General features: G+C 53.0%; 5 protein-coding genes across 5 annotated transcripts; 3 read left to right on the top strand and 2 right to left on the bottom strand.

The window, feature by feature from the left end:
* Nucleotides 1-176: 176 nt before the first annotated feature.
* PG986_007876 (uncharacterized protein) lies at nt 177-1,324 on the top strand (the record flags this gene model as incomplete). Its single annotated transcript, XM_066844098.1, has 2 exons — nt 177-271; nt 403-1,324. 2 exons carry the CDS (start codon nt 177-179, stop codon nt 1,322-1,324), a joined length of 1,017 nt encoding a protein of 338 aa, XP_066700210.1.
* Nucleotides 1,325-2,702: 1,378 nt separating this feature from the next.
* PG986_007875 (uncharacterized protein) lies at nt 2,703-6,196 on the bottom strand (the record flags this gene model as incomplete). The annotated part of the gene is made up of 4 exons (XM_066844097.1): nt 2,703-5,013; nt 5,071-5,646; nt 5,702-5,901; nt 5,993-6,196. 4 exons carry the CDS (start codon nt 6,194-6,196, stop codon nt 2,703-2,705), a joined length of 3,291 nt encoding a protein of 1,096 aa, XP_066700209.1.
* A 2,907-nt stretch (nt 6,197-9,103) lies between these two features.
* PG986_007874 (uncharacterized protein) lies at nt 9,104-9,997 on the top strand (the record flags this gene model as incomplete). Its single annotated transcript, XM_066844096.1, has 1 exon — nt 9,104-9,997. The coding sequence occupies one exon, from the start codon at nt 9,104-9,106 to the stop codon at nt 9,995-9,997; it is 894 nt and encodes a 297-aa protein (XP_066700208.1).
* An 879-nt stretch (nt 9,998-10,876) lies between these two features.
* PG986_007873 (uncharacterized protein) lies at nt 10,877-13,926 on the bottom strand (the record flags this gene model as incomplete). Its single annotated transcript, XM_066844095.1, has 3 exons — nt 10,877-11,025; nt 11,102-13,775; nt 13,828-13,926. 3 exons carry the CDS (start codon nt 13,924-13,926, stop codon nt 10,877-10,879), a joined length of 2,922 nt encoding a protein of 973 aa, XP_066700207.1.
* A 4,098-nt stretch (nt 13,927-18,024) lies between these two features.
* PG986_007872 (uncharacterized protein) lies at nt 18,025-18,612 on the top strand (the record flags this gene model as incomplete). Its single annotated transcript, XM_066844094.1, has 2 exons — nt 18,025-18,409; nt 18,521-18,612. 2 exons carry the CDS (start codon nt 18,025-18,027, stop codon nt 18,610-18,612), a joined length of 477 nt encoding a protein of 158 aa, XP_066700206.1.
* Between the last annotated feature and the right edge of the window lie 89 nt (nt 18,613-18,701).

Raw genomic sequence — 18,701 nt, 5'->3', positions numbered from 1 at the left:
TTCCGGACTTGGTGGTGTAAATTGAACTCGTAAAGATCTCTTCCATATTTTTGCCAGCTGCGTGCCAAATCAATCCAGTAAAGCCAAACGCCTTTCCCAATGTCCCCCAGTTGCCTGAAATCACCAAAGCCCTAGCAGTCCCTGAATCCCAACCCGTGCATCCTGGTTCCAAATGCATGTCCTTGCAGCGTCCCCTCCCTATTCTTTCCAAGGTTGGCACAGAGCCAACTGCCTCTTGCTCACCCAACTTCCCTCCTTTGAGTAATACGAGGTGAGAGATGTTTGGTGACCAAGCCGTCGTTTTCTTTTGCTCTTGTTTCTTTTAACATGCTTTTCCGCGTTCCTTCTCTCGGCCCCTGTCTCCCAGAAATCATTGACGAGATTGTTCATCACCATTGGCAGACTCATTACTGTCGGCAAAGATGGTTGGAAGTTCCATGACGTTTGGGCCGAAGGCTTTCAGGAGGAGACTCTCTTCCTGCTGCTCCTGAGGTGGTTCTTGTTGCTGTGGCCGTGTTTGTCGACCTTGTGCTTGAGGGCGGACCAGTTCTCGGACAGAGGACAGCAGCAGCATGTCGCGGACTTCCCCGGAAAGGGCATTCATCAACTCCGGAATGTACTCTCGAACTGGGCGGTTGGCCAACTGACGGGGAACAGGCTCATGGGCCTGGCCTTGCTGGCCCTGATGGTCATTGGTGTCGAATGTATCGCTGAGCTCCCGCTGCTCGTTTTGGTCGCGGTCGAGCCTGAGGTCATGCAGATCATCGTCCTCGAGCTGGTCCCTGAGCTCCTGCATCTCGCGCAGCTCACGCCGAAGAACTTGTTCCTGGCGCTGAACGTAATCCTGGAACATGTGCTGGAATTGCTCCAGCTGGGCCTGATGCCGACGCTCCTCGAACTCTTGGCGTTCAAGATCACGCCTACGTTCCGCTGCCTCCCGAGCCTCGCGGCGGGCGATGCTTATCAGGAGCCGCGTGGTACTGGGTGCGTAATTGGTCATGAAATTTTGGTCAGATCGGGACAGAACCGGCCCTCCACAGTTTGGCTTACAAGGACCGGCAATGACGGTGCTGTCGATGACGTTGCCGGGCTGGATGTGCTCGGCGGCGAGGGTGTGGCCGCAGCTGTGGGTGAGGGGAGCACGGCAGAAGGGACAGTCCTGCTTGGGTGCGTACCCCAGCCACTGCTTGATGCAATCCGGATGAAAAGCATGGTGGCCGGCACAAGGAAGAGTGACGAGAGCGGTGGGGGGGCGTCAATGGCGTTTTCCTGGCAGATGCCACACGTCTCAGTCATATTGGAAGCCATTGGTACTGGTTGGTAGTCTTTGATATGGATGATATGTGGTATAAGTAGGTTGAGATCGAGGTGGACCTCGATGTTTGAAGTGTCGAGGGACTGGTTGAGTGTGTCTTGTCACTTGTGTGTATACAAGAGTAAGAGATAGAGATAGTACACGAAGATGCTGAAGAGTGAGTAGAAAGAAGGGTAGAAGTGAAGAGTAGAGGCTGTTGAAGAGCTGTGGAAGATAAAAGTATAGTGAAGGTCTCAATGAAGGAACCAGTTCCTGACGAGTGAAATGAAGCTGAGAGCAGAGGCTTGTAAAGACTGTGTGATAATGACCAGGAAGGGAAGAAATGGGAAAAGAAGAGCAGTGTCTGGTATTTATAGTCCGGGGAAAGATGAGTCGGAGATAGACTTCAACTGCCTGGCAAGAAGAACCAGTCATTTCTGCCAGCTAACCATGGTTCGGGCCTCGTTTTCCTCATATTTTTTTTCGCAATATAACCTCTCGTACATCAGTCTGTTCCGGGCCAGTGAGTGAGCCATTAATCCCATGAAAGCACCAAAGCATACAGCGATCACTCGACCAGTCCAACGTTGATGTGACGGATGGAACAGGGGGGTTAAGCCAGGCACATCCCCTTACTGTGTGAACTTTTGTGCTTCGAAGAAGGCCCAGACGACATGAAAAACAAGAAAAGAAGTATCTCCGTCGGGTGACCCATATAAGGATTGAATTATATCGTCCGTTCACTCCCCAGGTGTGCATTCCTCTCACCTGTACTGTGCAGAAAGAACATGAGACTGGATTCATGATTTCTTCCGCCTATATGTAGAGCTCTGACGATGATATCATATACATGTGAATGGGCGATCCACTTGGCTGGAGGTAAATTCCTCTCCAAGAAATCATGGAACAATAACGTCGTCCTGTTCACTTTGTACGGGCTTACCAAGTAGGCGGGAGTTGAATCAATTTGTGTAGATTCTTGAATATCATTCAACCGTCTGGCCCACAGCCGTTGAGTGAGAACCGCTTTCGGCTTGAACCTTACATACATATGTCCAGGCAACAGTCTCTCTTTTTTTCGACTTTTCAAAATGCTTTCTCCGTTTGAAAAGTAACAGAGAAGTTTTGACAGTATCATCGGGTCAGTCAGTCGGGACATTGTATGGTGAACTGGCAGACTCTGAATTGATCAACTCCACACTCCTCCAAAACTTCGGCCCTCATCTGACCTTGCACTACTACTGTCTTTGATTATCTATCATATACGTGATCAGCAATTCTCTCGATCAATCTTAACAGGTCCTACTACTGCGCATTTAAAAGGGTATCTTATGTTTAGGCGGCTGCCCACTCCAATGTACCACAAAAGTGAATCCTTCACCCTACCTACTATCTACTGCAAATGAAATCAGTCCTTGCTCTGGGTAGCAGACCGGGAGACTGCCGTGTCGCCCGTTGTCTTGCGCCCAATGCTCCTCCAACTCTTCAAGCTGCTGAAACTCATCGTATGGCCAAACTTGCGCCCGCTCTCCTCGTCTCCCTGGTTGAAGGGACCCCGGACCACGGCGCCGCCCTCGAGCAGGCGGAACTGGCGCTTGACCATCTTCCAGAGCTCAATGCAGGCTATGAAGATAATGAGGGCGGCGAAGGCAATGCCCCACTCCCACGTGATGCCGACGTGCTTGAACACCACCGTGTTGACCGTGGGGATGTAGACGACCGGGAAGACGGAGACAAAGCCGATGGTCACGGCCCAGAACAGGAACGTGTTGTCGTAGATGTCCTTGGCGAAGCTGAAGATGGACGAAGAGTCGGGGTTCAACCTGAACATGGAGCGCCGGAGGTCCTTGAACTCCCAGGCGCTGATGAGGATGAGCCAGGTCAGCTCGGCGAACACGGCGGCACGGGCGCGGAACACAGGTCGGCATTCCTCGGTGAAGGTTTCGTTGCAGCCGTGGCCGAGGTTTCCGCCGTTGGCCGCGTAGACGACAATGACGAAGGTCATGAGCGTAAGCGTCCCCATGACCAAGCCATAGACCACCATGTCCACGAGAATCTGATTGGTGAAAACACCGCGCTTCTTGTCGTGCGGTGGGCGGCGCATGACCTGGCGCGAAGGGAACTCGCGACCAAGTCCAAAGGCCGGGAAGGATGAGGTAACCATGTTGATCCAGAGGATCTGCAACGGGGAAATGGGGAAAACGGAAAAGCCAGTGGCGTCACGGAAGCCAAGGCCACAGATCAGCAGAATGACTTCGCCGACGTTGGAGGTCAGTAGATGCAAGATGAATTTTTGGATGTTGTCGAACATGCGACGACCTTCGCGGATGGCAGCGACAATCGAGTTGAACTTGTCATCAGTCAAGACAATCTTCGCTGCCGACTTGGCAACATCAGAACCGGAACCCATGGCAATACCAACATCAGCACTGGACAGCGAAGGGGCATCGTTGACACCGTCGCCAGTCATGGCCATGAAAGCATTGCGGCGTCGAAGAGCTTCAATCATGCGCGTCTTGGTGTCGGGGGCGCAGCGAGCAAGAACATGGGGCAACTCGGGCAAGGCATCGATCTCATCGTCGCTCAGCTTGTCGAAGTCATTCGCCTTCAGGATCATAGTATCGGCCACTTCCTTCGAAAAGACGCCCATGTCATGCGGGATGATGCCAACCTCCCTTGCGATTGCAGCTGCAGTCGAAGGGTGGTCACCGGTCAGCATGTGTACCCTGATGCCGGCGGTGGAACATTCCTGGATGGCGGGCTGGGTCTCGCGACGGGGCGGATCGTAGATACCAACAAGGCCAAGGAGATTGAGGCCAGTCTCAACGCGGCTGCGTAGTGCATCGTCTTTCTCGGTGTCGTTGGCTGAGGTCTTCTCCTCGTAGATGCCTTCCCAAGGACGGGAAGCAACGGCTAAGACGCGTTGGCCGAGAGACGCGAACTCGTCCATCTGTTTCAGGATCTTCTCTTTGTAATCGTCCGTCAATTCCTCTTGCTGATCGCCAAGTCCAACGGTGGTGCAGAGATCCAGAATGCGCTCCACAGCGCCCTTGGTGAAAACCATGCTGTGGTCAAGGTTGGGGCCGTTATAGATCACCGACATACGCTTGATTCCGCTATCAAAGGGGAACTCGGCAACCTGCTTCCAGCCCCCATCGTTCTCAAGTGTCTTCTTGCCCTTTTGAAAGCGGTGTGCGAAGACTTGAAGGGCAATTTCCGTAGGCTCCCCGGTTGTTTTCCATTTGCGCTCGTCAGCATTGGCTTCCGTCTCGTGTCTAACAGTAGCAAGGTTGCAAAGAGCTGCCGCGAGGAGGAAGGACTCGAGGTCTGAGTTCATGGTAGCTTCTGCCTCCTCCTCCTTCTTAGGCTTGTTGTGTAGTTTCTCGTCGGGGACGTCGAACTTGAGGGCGCCGGCACTTCGCTCCTGGTCGAAATCTCGCTTCTCTTCGTCCTTGGGAGGAGCATTGGGGTCCACCACAGAGACAGTAACCCGTCCGACGGTTGGGTCAGAAGGATCTTTCGAGTCGCGGACGGTGTAGATGGTGTTCTTTGGCACCCAGACTTTCTTGACAATCATGGCACCCTGCGTCAAAGTACCTGTCTTGTCCGAACAAATGTTGGTGACACCACCCAGTGCTTCAAGGGCAGAGAGATCCCGAACGACGACGTTGGCCTTCCTCATGACTGTCGTTGCCACGACCATGGTGATAGTCAAAACACTAAACTCCATGTTAGAAAATAAACAATTCAGGGGTTGGTCTGATGGGTGGACTTACGCAACGAGGGACTCGGGGATGATAGCAATACCCGTACTGATAGCGTAGATGATGACTTCACGGTTACCCGTAAAGTTGTTCACGGCGAAGACGATCAGGGCAAGAACCAATGCGCAGCCAAAGAGCATGTATGCCAACTTGGAGAGCTTGATCTGCAGCGGCGTGCCCTCGGTCAATCCCAGGAACTTGCCGAAGAAGTCGTACGTGCGTTTCAGCGCGCCGACAACGGGTTGTCGCTTGCCGTACTTCTTGTAGTTCATAGAGCGGCCTTCCTTGCGCTGCTTGCCTGAAGTTGAGGCAGCGATCTTACCCACTTCCGTTTGCATGCCCGTGGCGATAACGAGACCCCGGCCACGACCTTTGATGACCACAGTGGTTCCGTATCCAATATTGATTCGATCGCCGATTCCGAGCTCTTCGTTGTCAAGGTTTTCAACGATCTTTTCGACAGGGACCGATTCGCCAGTGAGTGATTGCTCATCAGCACTGAAGTTCATGGCTTCGAAGAGGCGGATATCTGCAGGGATGGTGTCGCCCATTTTCAGGAGCACAACATCGCCTGGGACGACCTCGGCACTGTTTCTCTATTAGTACCGGAAGTCTGTAATATGTTCCGGTTACTCAGACTTACTTGGGAATAACAATGGTCTTTCCGTCGCGCAGGACATTAGCACTGGGGGCAGATAGAGCGCGTAGAGCGTCCATCTTCTTTTCAGCCCCATACTCTTGCCAGAAACCAATTGAGACGTTGAGGACAATGACGACGACCAGAACAGTGCCTTCGACGTAGTCGCCAACGCCATAGCTAAGGGCCATGGCGAAGAACAAGACCTAGCAGCAGTGGTCGTTAGCTATCAACGCGAGGAATCCATGCCTGCGGCTGGAGCGGGACGGGAAGGGACGGAAAGGGACGGCAACTTACAATGATCATAGCATTGAACAGCTGGCGGAGGAAGATGGTGTACCAGGGGATAGCACCGCCGACATCAAGCTCGTTTGGCGGGTACTTCTGTTGAAGTTGGGCAACCTGAGCAGAGGAAAGACCTCTATCGGGATCCGACTCAAGAGTGCTGAAGACATCTTGGACAGGCGAGAGGTATGGATGCCTGGGGTACTCTGCGGCCATCGTGAACGAGGACGAGGTCGGAGTAGACACCGACTAGGTAAGGGTTCATGCGTTTGGCGAGGGATGAGGTTGCAGGCCTATGATTCTACCTGGTTTGATTTGACTTCTCAGGTGATGCTCTTGGCAGGCGAGGCGAGAAGAAAGCGAGGCGAGAAGAAAGCGAGGCGAGAAGAAAGCGAGGCGAGAAGAAAGCGGTTGGCTTCTAGAACTCGAAAGTCCTCCCTACCTTGGGGATGTACCTCATCTTTATAATGCTACGCCTACGAGCATTAGAGGGAAACATTGGGCGATTCTAGTCACTGAGCCCGGCGATGTCATTGGACGATGCCAAGCACATACCAAGAACCTTATACCATCATCTTGCGCAGTGGGAGATATGATAAGCCTCGTTGGAGGGGCGTTGGGATCAAGGACTTCAGTGGCATTCCAGAGCCTTATTGGCTCACGAGGTAGTCGGGTATTGGCATGTTGAAGGACCAAGAAACGAAAGCGAGTTATCAGTCCATCGAGGTGGAACAGAGATGCCGAATAGCCATCGCCAGCCCTTTCGTCAAGCAACCGGTAGCCTTGGCTCAGTGAAGCCCAGCCTTGGCTAGCAGAGCCAAGTCTTGGCCTCGCAAACATCGAGAGGCTGAATGGGGAGACTAGGCACGACGTAGGATGCACGTGATCAGACCGGATATCGCCTCATGCTCCTCAAGGGACTTGGCAGGCGGACCCGTCGTTGGACGCGGCTTGGGGAGAGCCTTCGTGAATCGGATACCCGCTCCCACTGCTCGGAGGCTTGGCCAGCGAGGGCGGAGATTGTGTTCTGGGGGAGGAGTGGAATGACGATTGACCTCTTGATTAATGATTGTCCGCCTACGCGAAGCTGATGTCATAACGTGTAGGAGGTAGAGCTTGACAGAACATCTTGGGTTGGGCTTTGATGTATTGCAGAGGACGGGATACATGCATCAAATGCGAAATCCGCCGCGGCAGTCGCAGTCGTGCAGTGAGTGCGGTCGTTCTCCTTGCGACGTTCGACTAATTGCACACTCGTGCAGCCTAGTAGGTGATTGAGTTCAAAGCACGCGGCACCCTCCATCTTGATTGACCAAACCCACGAAACCAAACCCCCTCATCGGCTCCCCCCCTCGCCCTTTCCCAATTACGCGGTGTTTAATCGCCGATGAAGGCGCCCCCGGCCGTTGCTACACATGCTGTTTTGGTAAGGTAGGCAGGCATATAAATCCCACAGCATGCGCTTTGTGAGTGTGCCCATGTGGAAGCCCCAAATCCTACACATAACTCGGACTCGCCGCCTTTCATACGAAGAGCGAAGAGCGGTGCCCATGGGAGCCTTGGCGGTCCAATGACGTGACGGCGATAGTCAAGTGACCAACGGTGACAAGGACCTGGTCTTGCCTTGGGTCCATGTTGAACCACATCCCCGACGAGAGCCTCTTACGCAGAGTAACTGCCAGGCGGGTGACAAAAAAAGAATGCACCGCAAATGGGCTTGTACCAAAGTACTCCTTATTACCACCTCATCTTTGAGAGTCCATATCGAGACAACAAGTAACCGGAAAGATATGAAAAAATAAATGCATTACTCTTTATCAAAAGTAGAATGTATATAATTTTTTCACATTTTTTACAACCCTACGTGGAAGCGTTGCTGTATGGTAAACCTGCTGTGTGATTTTGCGGTGCATTCTTTTTTGTCACCCGCCTGACTGCTTTCCAGCGAGTAGGCAGCCCGGCTCGCATCCATTTCCTTACCTACCTACCGTACTCTCTCGTACTTATTAGACGCTGGGTAATCCGGGGTGGCTTTGGAATGCCCAATGGCTTTTGAGGGTCCGGGGGTCGAACCGAACTGGACAGCTACCTAAGGTACATTGGAACGGACTTTCAATGTCGGTCGCTATATCGTTTTTCCGGAGCAGGGGGTCTGCCAGTGACGTGACGTGAGGCCTGGCCGAGTCTCATTGGAACCTCACCCTCGCAGCTCACTTTGTCTTCCGCTCCCTATTACTAATTACTAATGGTAGCACTTAAGGTACGCAACCTTGTCCCCCCACCCCCCCCGGTTGGGCTTTCCCCTCATCTCATCGATCGAGGCTGGCAGAAGAGGCAAGGTAGTATGCAGTTGTGTCTGTAGGTACAACTTCGGTAAGGACAATGTTAGCAGTAGGGCACGCGAGGTACTCGGGGGTACCATGTCCAGAGGCGACGGGCTGTAGGTGATGGGGAGATGCCAGGACGATGCTGCCACTGCCTCTGGTTACTCCCATGTTCCTGGCCTAACATGAACGAATAATTCTCCCGCCCCGGTGGTTGGTGGGACTTGATTCGTCGTCCATGTAGTAGTAGTAGCAGCTGGTTGAGTGTAGCAGCTTCGCGCACTCACCTCACCTCGCACCTCGTTCACTCACTCACCCGCCTCATCTGAGTTGCTCGTTCCACTTGCTGAAATCTTCATCTTTCCCCCCATTATTTCTCATTCATTATCGAATATACCCTGACTGCACTTCATCGCCTCAACTCCCCCAACCACACCGCGACAGTCTGGTTTAAGCTAGAACACCCAACCACCAAAAACACCCGTACTCTGACTGCACCGTTTGACGACTGCGCGCATACTGTGTTACTGGAAGACTGCCCGCTCTCGTTACGTCATTGAGGATGGCCGAGACTACGACCAACACCGCCAACAAAGGTATCAAGCCATTGCAAACGCTGTTGCGCCCCTCCCGCGATTCGCAGCATACCATAATCGCCAGAATTGGCCCTCAATTGTCCCTTCGCGAAGCTAAGTGGCTTGGACAATGCCTCGACGTTCGTCGTGTCACACTCGAGCTACGTCAAGCCTGCGGCACTGTGTGCTAACGCATTCCCATCTCTCTTACAGTTGTTGCTCCAATGGACAAGCCAATCGAGAATGGACCGCCAACACCCCCGGAGACTCAACTACCTGTTGACGCCAAACCGTCGGAGCCGGCCTTGCCTCCCATCGCCAAAGAGCCCATGGCAACAGCACAGGCCCCAATGATACCAGCTCCGATTGACAAAGCGGAGGCGGACCTGCCACCTGCCCCAACTGCTAGCATAGATGCTGCCAAGTCCCCCGAAGACGCCAAGGACGGCGCCGCCAACCAGACTGTGGCGGAAGCTGGACTGCCTGCTGGCCAATCCGATAAGCCAGAGGCTTTAGAAGATACTACTAACGCGACGACTGACCGCGATTCAAAGGAAGTCCCCAAGCCCGTTTCTGTCGAAGAAGTGCCGGACCGGGAACTGCCAGACCCCAAGCAACTGGGTGCAGGCAGTGTGACGCAGCCAGCCAGCGAGCAGGAAACAGCGCCCCCACCAGCCAAGAAGGCCGATTCGCCGGCCGCTGAACCACCTGCTGGAACGGTGCCGAAGGAGGACGCGCAATCCACTGGACCCGCCCAGGTTCTTGCCGAGACCGCCAAGGGCGAACCCCAGACTGGCGAGAAAAGAAAGGCCGACGACCCGGCCGCGCACGACGAAATCACCAACAGCGACGACGCGTCCAGTGCCGATGTGGACGAGAAACTCCAAGTCTCGCCCGCCAAGAAGCAAAAGACCCAAGATAATGAAACTAATGGCGACAACACCGGGGCTAAGCGTGGGCGCCCCAAGAAGGAGAAGAAGCCCCCCTGCCCCGGTTGGCCGCACCGCCCGCAAAACCAGGAGCCAAGCAGCCGCCGAGTTGTAAACCCGGCTTTTACCGCGTTCAGACAAGGAAACAAGAAGGGAATCAAAAAAAAAGAAAAGACAAAAAAAAAGTAATTACACGATAAGGGAAAACTAACTAGGACAGCGGGGTCAGCTATATCGCGTCCTCTCTTTCCCTCAGGTGTCTGTTTGACTAAGTACACTCATTTTCTTTGTCTAGCTTGCCACCGGGAGATCTGGTGTTGCCCGGGAAAAGGGGGCCTTATTCCTACATCCGGGTTTGTCTAACATTTAACAATATCTATGTACATACATAAATTGCTAATGAGATACTGTTCTTATCTCTAAACATGCAGCAACAAGGCTGATTCATAGTGAGAGCATTAGCATCAGATGATCGGCCGCTGGAGAGGCACGTGTTCATAAATTCTTTCCACGCCCATAGTGATGTAGCGTGTAGTCGCCGTGTTCGCTGGGGAGATCTCCGATATCAACTATTCTCCGTGACACAATCTGAAACGGAAAAGGGGAGGGTTTCTACCTACATTCTTAAATAAGTAAAGAGGCAGGCATCATGGAAGCGAAATCAGCACTGAACATTCAGTTGCTATGTGAGCACACATCGAAGATTACTATGTACTACTACTCGGGAAGTATCCCGGTTTTGACTCCCTCGAGTGGTCATTAAGAGTATAGTGTTATATAGGGTTCTTTCGCGTCTTCCATGCCGCTCTTTTAGAGTCCCCTTGAACTTCGTAAATGGACGGACCTCCCTCTGATGGTGGTCTATAATCATTACCGATTCTAGGATGCCCTATCGTTTCTAAGTTTCTTTCGCTCCCCCCAAAAATGCGAGTGACGTATCCATGTACACTCGTAGCCTGAACGCCAGACGTATGCATTGAAGATTTACACCGCTTCGTACACCAAACTAATTATTCGATGCTGCTAACCAACATCTCCTTTCCCCCGTCCCTTCCTCGTCGGCGATCGCTACCATGCCCCGCTAGGGTTCCTCCGAGTCCGCGTACTGCGGAAGTAGTCGTAAGCCATTGGGTCTTGGGCCGGGGCGGTCATGTCCTCTTCGTTCTGGGGCAGACCACCGTAGCCCTGAGGTCCTCCACCAAGCATGCCAGCGCCCCCTGGACCTCTAGTTATGGGACGTTCCATGCTTGAGCCCCCCCATCATCGGGGACAAAGGCATCGCAGCAGCATTACCAACAAGATTAGCGCCACTATCGTTACCTTGCGAGTAAAGCGGGCTGCGCGACCGACCAAAGTCTACCTGCGGCGAATAAGGATGGGATGCGCCCATTGCTGAAGGCCCAGGAGAGTAGGCTCTCCCCATGACACTTGGGCCAGGACTTGCAGCTCGGATAGGCGGTAACCCAGGGCTACCTGGTCTCGAAGAAGGTTCGCTGCCATTCCACATGCTCCCAGGAGTCCCTGGCCTGAAGTGATCAATCGGCCGGCCGTAGATGTCGCCCCCGCCGTGCTCCGATGAGAATTCCGGTCGGTTCTTGTAGTACTCGAAGTCCATGCGCGACTCGTGAACAATCTCGAACCCAGGCATGGTGTTTTTTGCCTTGCCTGCTTTGTTCATGTCACCAAGTACATAGGCATCGGAGTAGCCTGACGTAGACATGGTGTCTCCCGAATCAGCCTCACGCCCGTCGCTTAGGCGGCCCTTGTAGATCGAGGCCAAGATGTTCTGGGCTTTGGCATGCACCATTGGCGTGATAAGGGGTTTGTATAGTGCTGGGTGGCCAAATCGTGACGCAAGTCGGTCAGATCGGAGGGGATCCTTGCCAATGCCGCCTTCAGTATTCCTGTGAACATTACGGATCGCATAGTAATGCATTTTGGTGTCGAACGCTCGGGAGCAGTAGAGCTTCAATATAAGCATGGTGAAAGGGAGCGGCACTGCAGCGTAAGCCTGTATTCTTGTACCGTCTCCCCGAATCCAAACGACAAGAAATGTGATCATATTTCCCAGCATGGTCGCGAAGACTAATCGATTGAAGAGAACACGCCAGAACATACCCGCCGACTCAGTCTTTGTGATAAAAATGTAGAGAAGGAGGTACTTCTTGAGCCAGCAATCAATTGCAAAATATATGGCCGCCGCTGGGAGGACCAGAGGCTGGAGACCACCAAAGAATAGCGCAACTGTAGCATAGTACAGGAAATAATTGTAGTAGCTGGCGTAATCGAACGCAGGCGGAGCTGTCAGCTCGATCAATTCTCGTGGGGTCGGGTTCGAAAATTTGCGAACGAAGAAGCTCCAGACCAGTGTCCACAGCTGTGCAAGATCGATGGCAGCACCCATACTACGTTGCAATAACCACGTGATGAAGAAAGGCGTGATGTTGCACAAAGAAACGAACAAAGTGGCCAAAGGCTTCGCTTCCGTAATCGCCGCCCAGGCGTCGCCCGTTTTTATGGTGTCTTTAACCACGGAGCTCACGATGGTCCATATAGCCCCGAATATCGAGAAGACGATCAGGTTGTTGAAGACGAAAAAGAAGTAAAGCTTCGATACCACATGCCTCTCTCTTCCCGTCTTTGTCCGGTCTCCGGCCCTGATAGACAATCGACGGAAAATGATAGGGAGCGTGAGATAAATCAGAGACGTTATTGCCGGGTTGACCACACCTTGTACGATCGACCAGAAGGACTTGTTTGCGTTTAACTCGGTCGCAAACGCCGCCCAGACGGATCCGAGGTTGTTCAAGTTGACCAGAAAAATCGCTATCATGGAATTGGGAGCGATCCAGAGAAACGTCAGCAGAGCGACCCATAAGTTGACAATCAATCTACGCCAGCCTCTTTTGGATGGAGAGAGGGGCATGTTGTCCCAGATGATGTCGTTCGGCCTCGGAGCGAGGACTACCGTGGTGCCCCTTGGCTTCTTGTGTCGCAAAGCGTGGGCAATACAGTGCGCCTCGGAAATGTCGTCGTAACTGGCAAAACCATATGGCAGGGCATTTCGCTTGTCGACCGTGGCCCGAACTTCCTTGACTTCAATCTCGAGCTCCCTGATCCTGTTCGTAAGATATTCGATAGCATCGACCTTTTGGCCTTTGGGAAATGTGCCGTAAGATGGATCCTTTTTGGATGGCGAGCACATAGGCCGCGCCGCGGGCAGATTTGCAGGATCTTTCAGGTACCTTGCAAGAACCTTTTCGAGCTTGCGGACAGTCGCGCTATGCTGTTCGATAAGACTGGGAAGAAGCCTGACGTTACGTGCCATTGCTGTTCTTGAGAATGATGATTGGGGAATGACTTCATCGATGATCCTAGCAATTCCCTCGTCCGACGATAATTTCTTAGGTATGTCGTTCAGCATCAGCGTCCGGGAATGCAAACTGTGTTGGTACTCGTCGGTTTCGAAGTAGTAGCGGCGCAGCTCTACAACTTTCCGATAGTTCCACCACAGGAACCCGCAGATGACGGCGTTGGATAAATATCCCACAATGACCAGACCCCAGGTATTCTTGCCCCAGACTGCTATTGGTGTCATCCTCATGAGCAAGAGCGACGGCTGGTCTTGCTGGACGTTTTTGGTCCAGTTGATGGGCAGAAGAATGGCGCAAGATAAAACAGCTAGTACGGCGAATATATTCCGGAGCATTCTCGTAAAACGGAGGAATATCGTGGCGTCCATGCCGGCATGTTGTATCATTTCCTTCTCGCCGGTCCTCCATAAAGGGGTGATCCAGGCAAAGTAGCCCTTGCCAATCGGCGGCGGCGCATGTTTCTCGTCGGCATGTTTGAGCTTTGGGGCGTAAACGACTGAATGGTAGGGTCGTATAAGAGAGAAGAACAGCGAAATCCCGACCGTCAATCCTAGGGAAGAAGCCAAGGCAGAGTATACGGCGTTAATCGTAAGCTGGAAGAGTCAATATAAATCAGTTTTTCCGCGCGCAAGAACAAAGACTCACATTCTGCTTGAAGGGATCGTTGAGCAGCTTGACCAGCTCTGCCGCCGGATCGTCTTGCCTCGCAGTTAAGACTGCAGGCATTTCCCATGGCCAAGGCATATTGATCGGTGTGTAGCGGCGCTCTGCTAGCAGAGCCGCCGAAGCGCAGAACGGCCAAGTCAAGCAGTGACTGGATGCCCAGGTCCAAGGTCGATTTCTGTTTGTTCGCTAGGCCAAGCTTTCACAAAGGACACATGCGAGCAGACTTCGAAGAGTAGGATCCCAACGATTTACGGCGTTTCCACTGCGCAGGCTGGGCAGGAACTCTGTAGCCCCAAAATATACGGATAGGTCGGGATGGTGACTTGTGGGTGGTTTCCTCCTACTCTCGGGCTCAAACTGGGGTGCGATGGCAAATGCGCAACAGGTTCGGTCGGTCGCGCGGTTGAAGAGGACGTTGTACGGGCTGCAGGAGATGGCCCTTTGAGATCCGCTGGTTACCAAAAAGTATGCGGCAAGCCCAACCAGCGCTGGGTGAAGGGTGGCGAAGCGAGAGACAACGAGCGTAGACAAGGAATGGCCGCCGGTTGAGATAAGATTAGGATCAAACGAGGGTGCGAGAACATAGGATTCTTTCCGGATGTCTTTCTTACAGCGACCAGAGGTGTACCAGTGCCTTGTCGGATCAGAGGAACGAACGTACGTATAGATGGGGAAAACAAGGGGGAAAAGAAAGGATTATCTGGCTACGGATTGGACGTCAAGGACAAGACATGATTATCGATCGGGATTCTCTGAGCGAGATGCGTCCATTCATCAATTTGATTAATCCCCGTTGGAGTAGGACTGCAAGGACTAGTGACATACCTAATGACGACGTCTCCCCCCCAAAATGCTGGCCCGCTAGGTTAAGTAATGTTAGGTACATGTACTTTAGTTGGGTCCCAAGGTCCCCTACAGCTACAGCGACCCAGGTTGGAGGAACGTCGAATTGTTCCAGCTTGCGATGCCAGGGGCCTGCCTCGGCCAATCAGTCTCCAAGCAAAGGGGAACAACCCACTATCTGTATTGTTCATTTGGAGAGCTCATTCAACCCTCGACAAAGAAGCAAGCAAGCAAGCCGACCTCGGTTCCCATCAAGCCAGCAAGCCATTCAGGCGTCTTGGCGAACAACGATGGTCTTGGCCGACGCGCTGTCCGTCACTAGAGCCCAGTTCCACCACTGTCATCAGCATGTTCCAATGCCCTAAGATCAATAGGTATTTGAGTAAGGGCCTTGGAAAAGGGCCTTGGAAAATTAGGTAGTAGTAGGTAGCGTTTTGGCCAACAAGCGTTGGGACTTGGGGGGTTGCGGAGGGTGCCGTTTGTTCGCTGGAAACAAGGCCCGTTTAAGCTAAAAAAGGTTATGCGCCCGCCCTGTCAGTCCAGTGACTCCAGTCCAGTGTATCTCACATTGATCTCGCCTCTATTCAGCCATTGCCTTAGCACATCGATCCCAACGTAACCGGGCTTAGGTTCGCCCCGATACCTACCTTCCTTCCACACGCACTATTCTGGCTCGTGTCGCCGCAGCGGCGTAGCCTCCACGATAAGCTATCTCCAATGCTGGGGCGGCACTGCAACTGCACTGTGAGAAAAATTCCCGATTGCTTCCGACTTTGCTTGTTCGTGTTCCACATTGGTGGTACTCCAACAAGCACATCCCAGCAAATTGAAGTGCCCTGGACAGACCCGAATATAAGGCGGTGCTACGTATCTTTTTGCTCTGTTGTCGTCTTCCTCCTGGCACTGGCAGCTCTTCGGGTCTTCTGATCAGGATGCAGCAGTTCCTTGCTTCTGGTTTTCGATATCCGATTCGGTTTCGCTTTCGTTTTCTTCTCGTCTATCTTCAGATGAACTAGATACCTCTCTAGTACCACCGGCGTAATAACGCAGCCAGGCCCTATGTTTACCTACGAAATATGTACCTGTGTCCAGCTGCCGCTTGGGCCTCGGTGAAAGGGTAGGTTAGGTACATAATGCTGATATAGCTCCTAGCACTCGCATACACACGTACAGAAGTTGTCCATGGCGTGAGAGACATTGTTTCTCCGAGCTGCATGGAATGCATCCCCTGGGGCCTAGACGTGAAATCCCTGTGCCCAGCAGTCGCTGATCGTTCTCGGTATTTGCCAATGTCAGCCATCCTCGGTAAGACAGCTATCCAATCGGTCGCGTCGGATGACTCTCTTTCTATCTTCGAATGGCTTGACTGGCCGGAAAGGTGGGGATTCGAAGACACCTGCGCCTCGAATACGAACTTCTGCTGCTGACGGATCCCCCAGACTGCATTGTGGCGGCAGGGCTGGCCTGTTCGGTCACCTGTTTGAAACATATCTCTAGGAACGTCATCGCATTTGACTTTTAAGTAGGATCATCCATCGAGGCTCGTTGTCACGAGATAGATCGGACAGGAGTAGGTATGTATGCACACAAGCTGCCCAGCAACCGAGCTCCCAAACAATAGGGGTCCTTGGGCCCGAATTACCCGCAGGATTACAAGTGTAGACAAGGCTGCCTGTACAATCTTATTACCGCAGTGTTTCTGTTATTGCAGATCTCCACGACTCCCCGTTTCTGTCCCCGTCTTTACGGTACGTAATTATGCCAGCTAAGGAAGGGCAGGTAGTATTACGGCGCAGGGTTTGGGGCTGCAGAACCCTTCAATGTTCCCCCTTAAACATTTGGAGGGATAATTGCCAGTCCTGCCCTCAAAGGAGAACAGGCTTTGCCACGGCGATACGACAGCAAATAGCCTTGTATATCTCGCTTCCGATAATTACCTGGTATGCATCTGCTCAGGGCACTAGGCTGGAATCCCAGCACCGTTGATCGATGCATTAAATAGTGTATAATTGTGGTCTGCTCCGTACTATTTTCCGGCCTGCGCCACGTTCCAGGATAGCCGCTATTTTCTTTTTACCAATCCGCCCCGATACTAAACAATCAACGGACGGGAGTGCGGACGCAAGAGGCACCGAATGAGGCTGGTGTCGCTTTTTCTTTCTGTACATATATATATACATATGCTGGCCTAGTGTAGTGCGCCATCACTGCCTGTTATACTTCTGGGGATGTTGGGTTGGATTCTATGCTCATCCTAAGCCCACGGCCAGACGAGTAACGGAGTCTCAGCGACTCCCTCGGTCGACCTTCCGCCGCCATAGCCGTGGGACCACATAAGGACTGCGAGAATATGCAGGTACCGGCCCGTGAACCATCTAGAAACGCCGCGGCACAAGCAGGATCCACGTTTTTTTTTTTTCCTTCTCGCTTTAGAAAGAGAGGGAGAAGCTTCTTCCCTTTCTTCCGCGTCAAGACCCCAAAGCGCCTACTATATCAAGTTCCAACGGCCGGGTAGGTTTAGTCATACGCGCCGGCGGACGGGGCTTTGCCGGCGTGTTTCGCACGCGTTGACTTGGTAGCGCCCGTGTGGAGAGGCAGGCAGGCAGGCAGGGCGATCACCAGCCGCCGGCAGGAACACCGTCGCCGAGCAAATCATGTTGCTTCCCTATGTCATCTACAGCGGGAACTCCCAGGCTTGGGAAGAGAGCATGCGTGCGTGCGGTGGTGAGGTGTTATGTGCCATGATGCTGTAAGATGTAGTCACGTGGGCGAAGTGACGCTGTGAGACTCGCGATGCCAAGAGTCGCTGCATTTTCAACCACGCGACAGAGCTAGTGCAGGTGCCCGGTTCCTGGGGCTCGGCACAAGTCATTTTCCCTCGAGGCGTCGCATTCTGGGCGCTGTCTACATGTATCCAGGTCGGCTTCACGGCTCATGTCACACAGAAGTCGGTGGCTGGGAAGCTCGTGTAATCGACGTGGCGCCAATAAGGATTTTCTGGGGACCTGGGCAACGATGCCGGTTGGTCGGAAGAAGCAAACTGCAAAACTCATCGCCACGTCCCACATTTTCAAAGGAAGCGGAGTGAGTCGGTCAAAGTATGACGGTGAACCGCCGTGCCGCGCGCGTCCAGGATATATAGATGCTCATAAGGACTGATATGGCGCCAGTCATCGAAAGGTAGAAAGATTGTCTGCCCAGACTATTTCAACCGGGCATCTATCGCCATACAGCTTCGAGTTCTGTTCAACTCTGCTTTCACTTTTACAGCGAGCAAACAAGCAAGCCAAACGAGAAAGAAAGGAAAGGAAAAAAAACACGAAAAATCCAAAGATGGCCGCACAAGCATTTACAGGTCGCGTTTCAAGTATACTCTTGGTTATCTTGTACTGCGTGATACCATTTGCCGCCGCGGTCTCGATAGGGGCCAACGGCACCTTATCCCAGACGGCCTTTTCGGAGCTCGCCAAGCGCGATTACGACCCCGGGTCGGACTGTTCACAAGAAGGGCAGTGGAACTGCATGGGCGACTCGTGGCAGCGATGCGCGGCCGGGCACTGGAGCAGCGTCGTCAAGTGCGCGCCCGGCACCCACTGCACGCCGAACGGTCTCTCGGACGACATGGATGTGGAAAACACGACGGACTCATCATCGGGCTCATCATCGGACCCATCATCGGACTCGCCGGGTTCGACATCAAGCGACGGACCTACCTCAGGTAAGACAGGCACCTGCACTTGCACAGACAACACCAGCACCCCTCTTTCCACGACGGGCAACACCCTCGAACCCACAGGCGTCTCGTCCACTTCAACTAAAACACCGACAGTGAGCACGCCGACAGCAGGAGTTCCGGGCGGTTATACGGGGTGGACAGTATGGTCACTGGCAGGCCTAGCCATCGCTGTTCTGGCGGGCTGAGCTTGGGGGAAATCTATATGGACTGGAGTGAACATGGAAACAATAGAGAATGCATTATTACCCTTCTTCTTTTTGTCTTTGCCTCTGCG

The sequence above is a fragment of the Apiospora aurea genome (assembly GCF_038362705.1).
Source record: "Apiospora aurea strain CBS 24483 chromosome Unknown utg000005l_segment0_segment0, whole genome shotgun sequence".
NCBI classification, from domain to species: domain Eukaryota; kingdom Fungi; phylum Ascomycota; class Sordariomycetes; order Amphisphaeriales; family Apiosporaceae; genus Apiospora; species Apiospora aurea.
The sequence above is the reverse complement of the archived record's forward strand: the minus strand, read 5'-3'. Positions and strand labels throughout refer to the sequence as shown.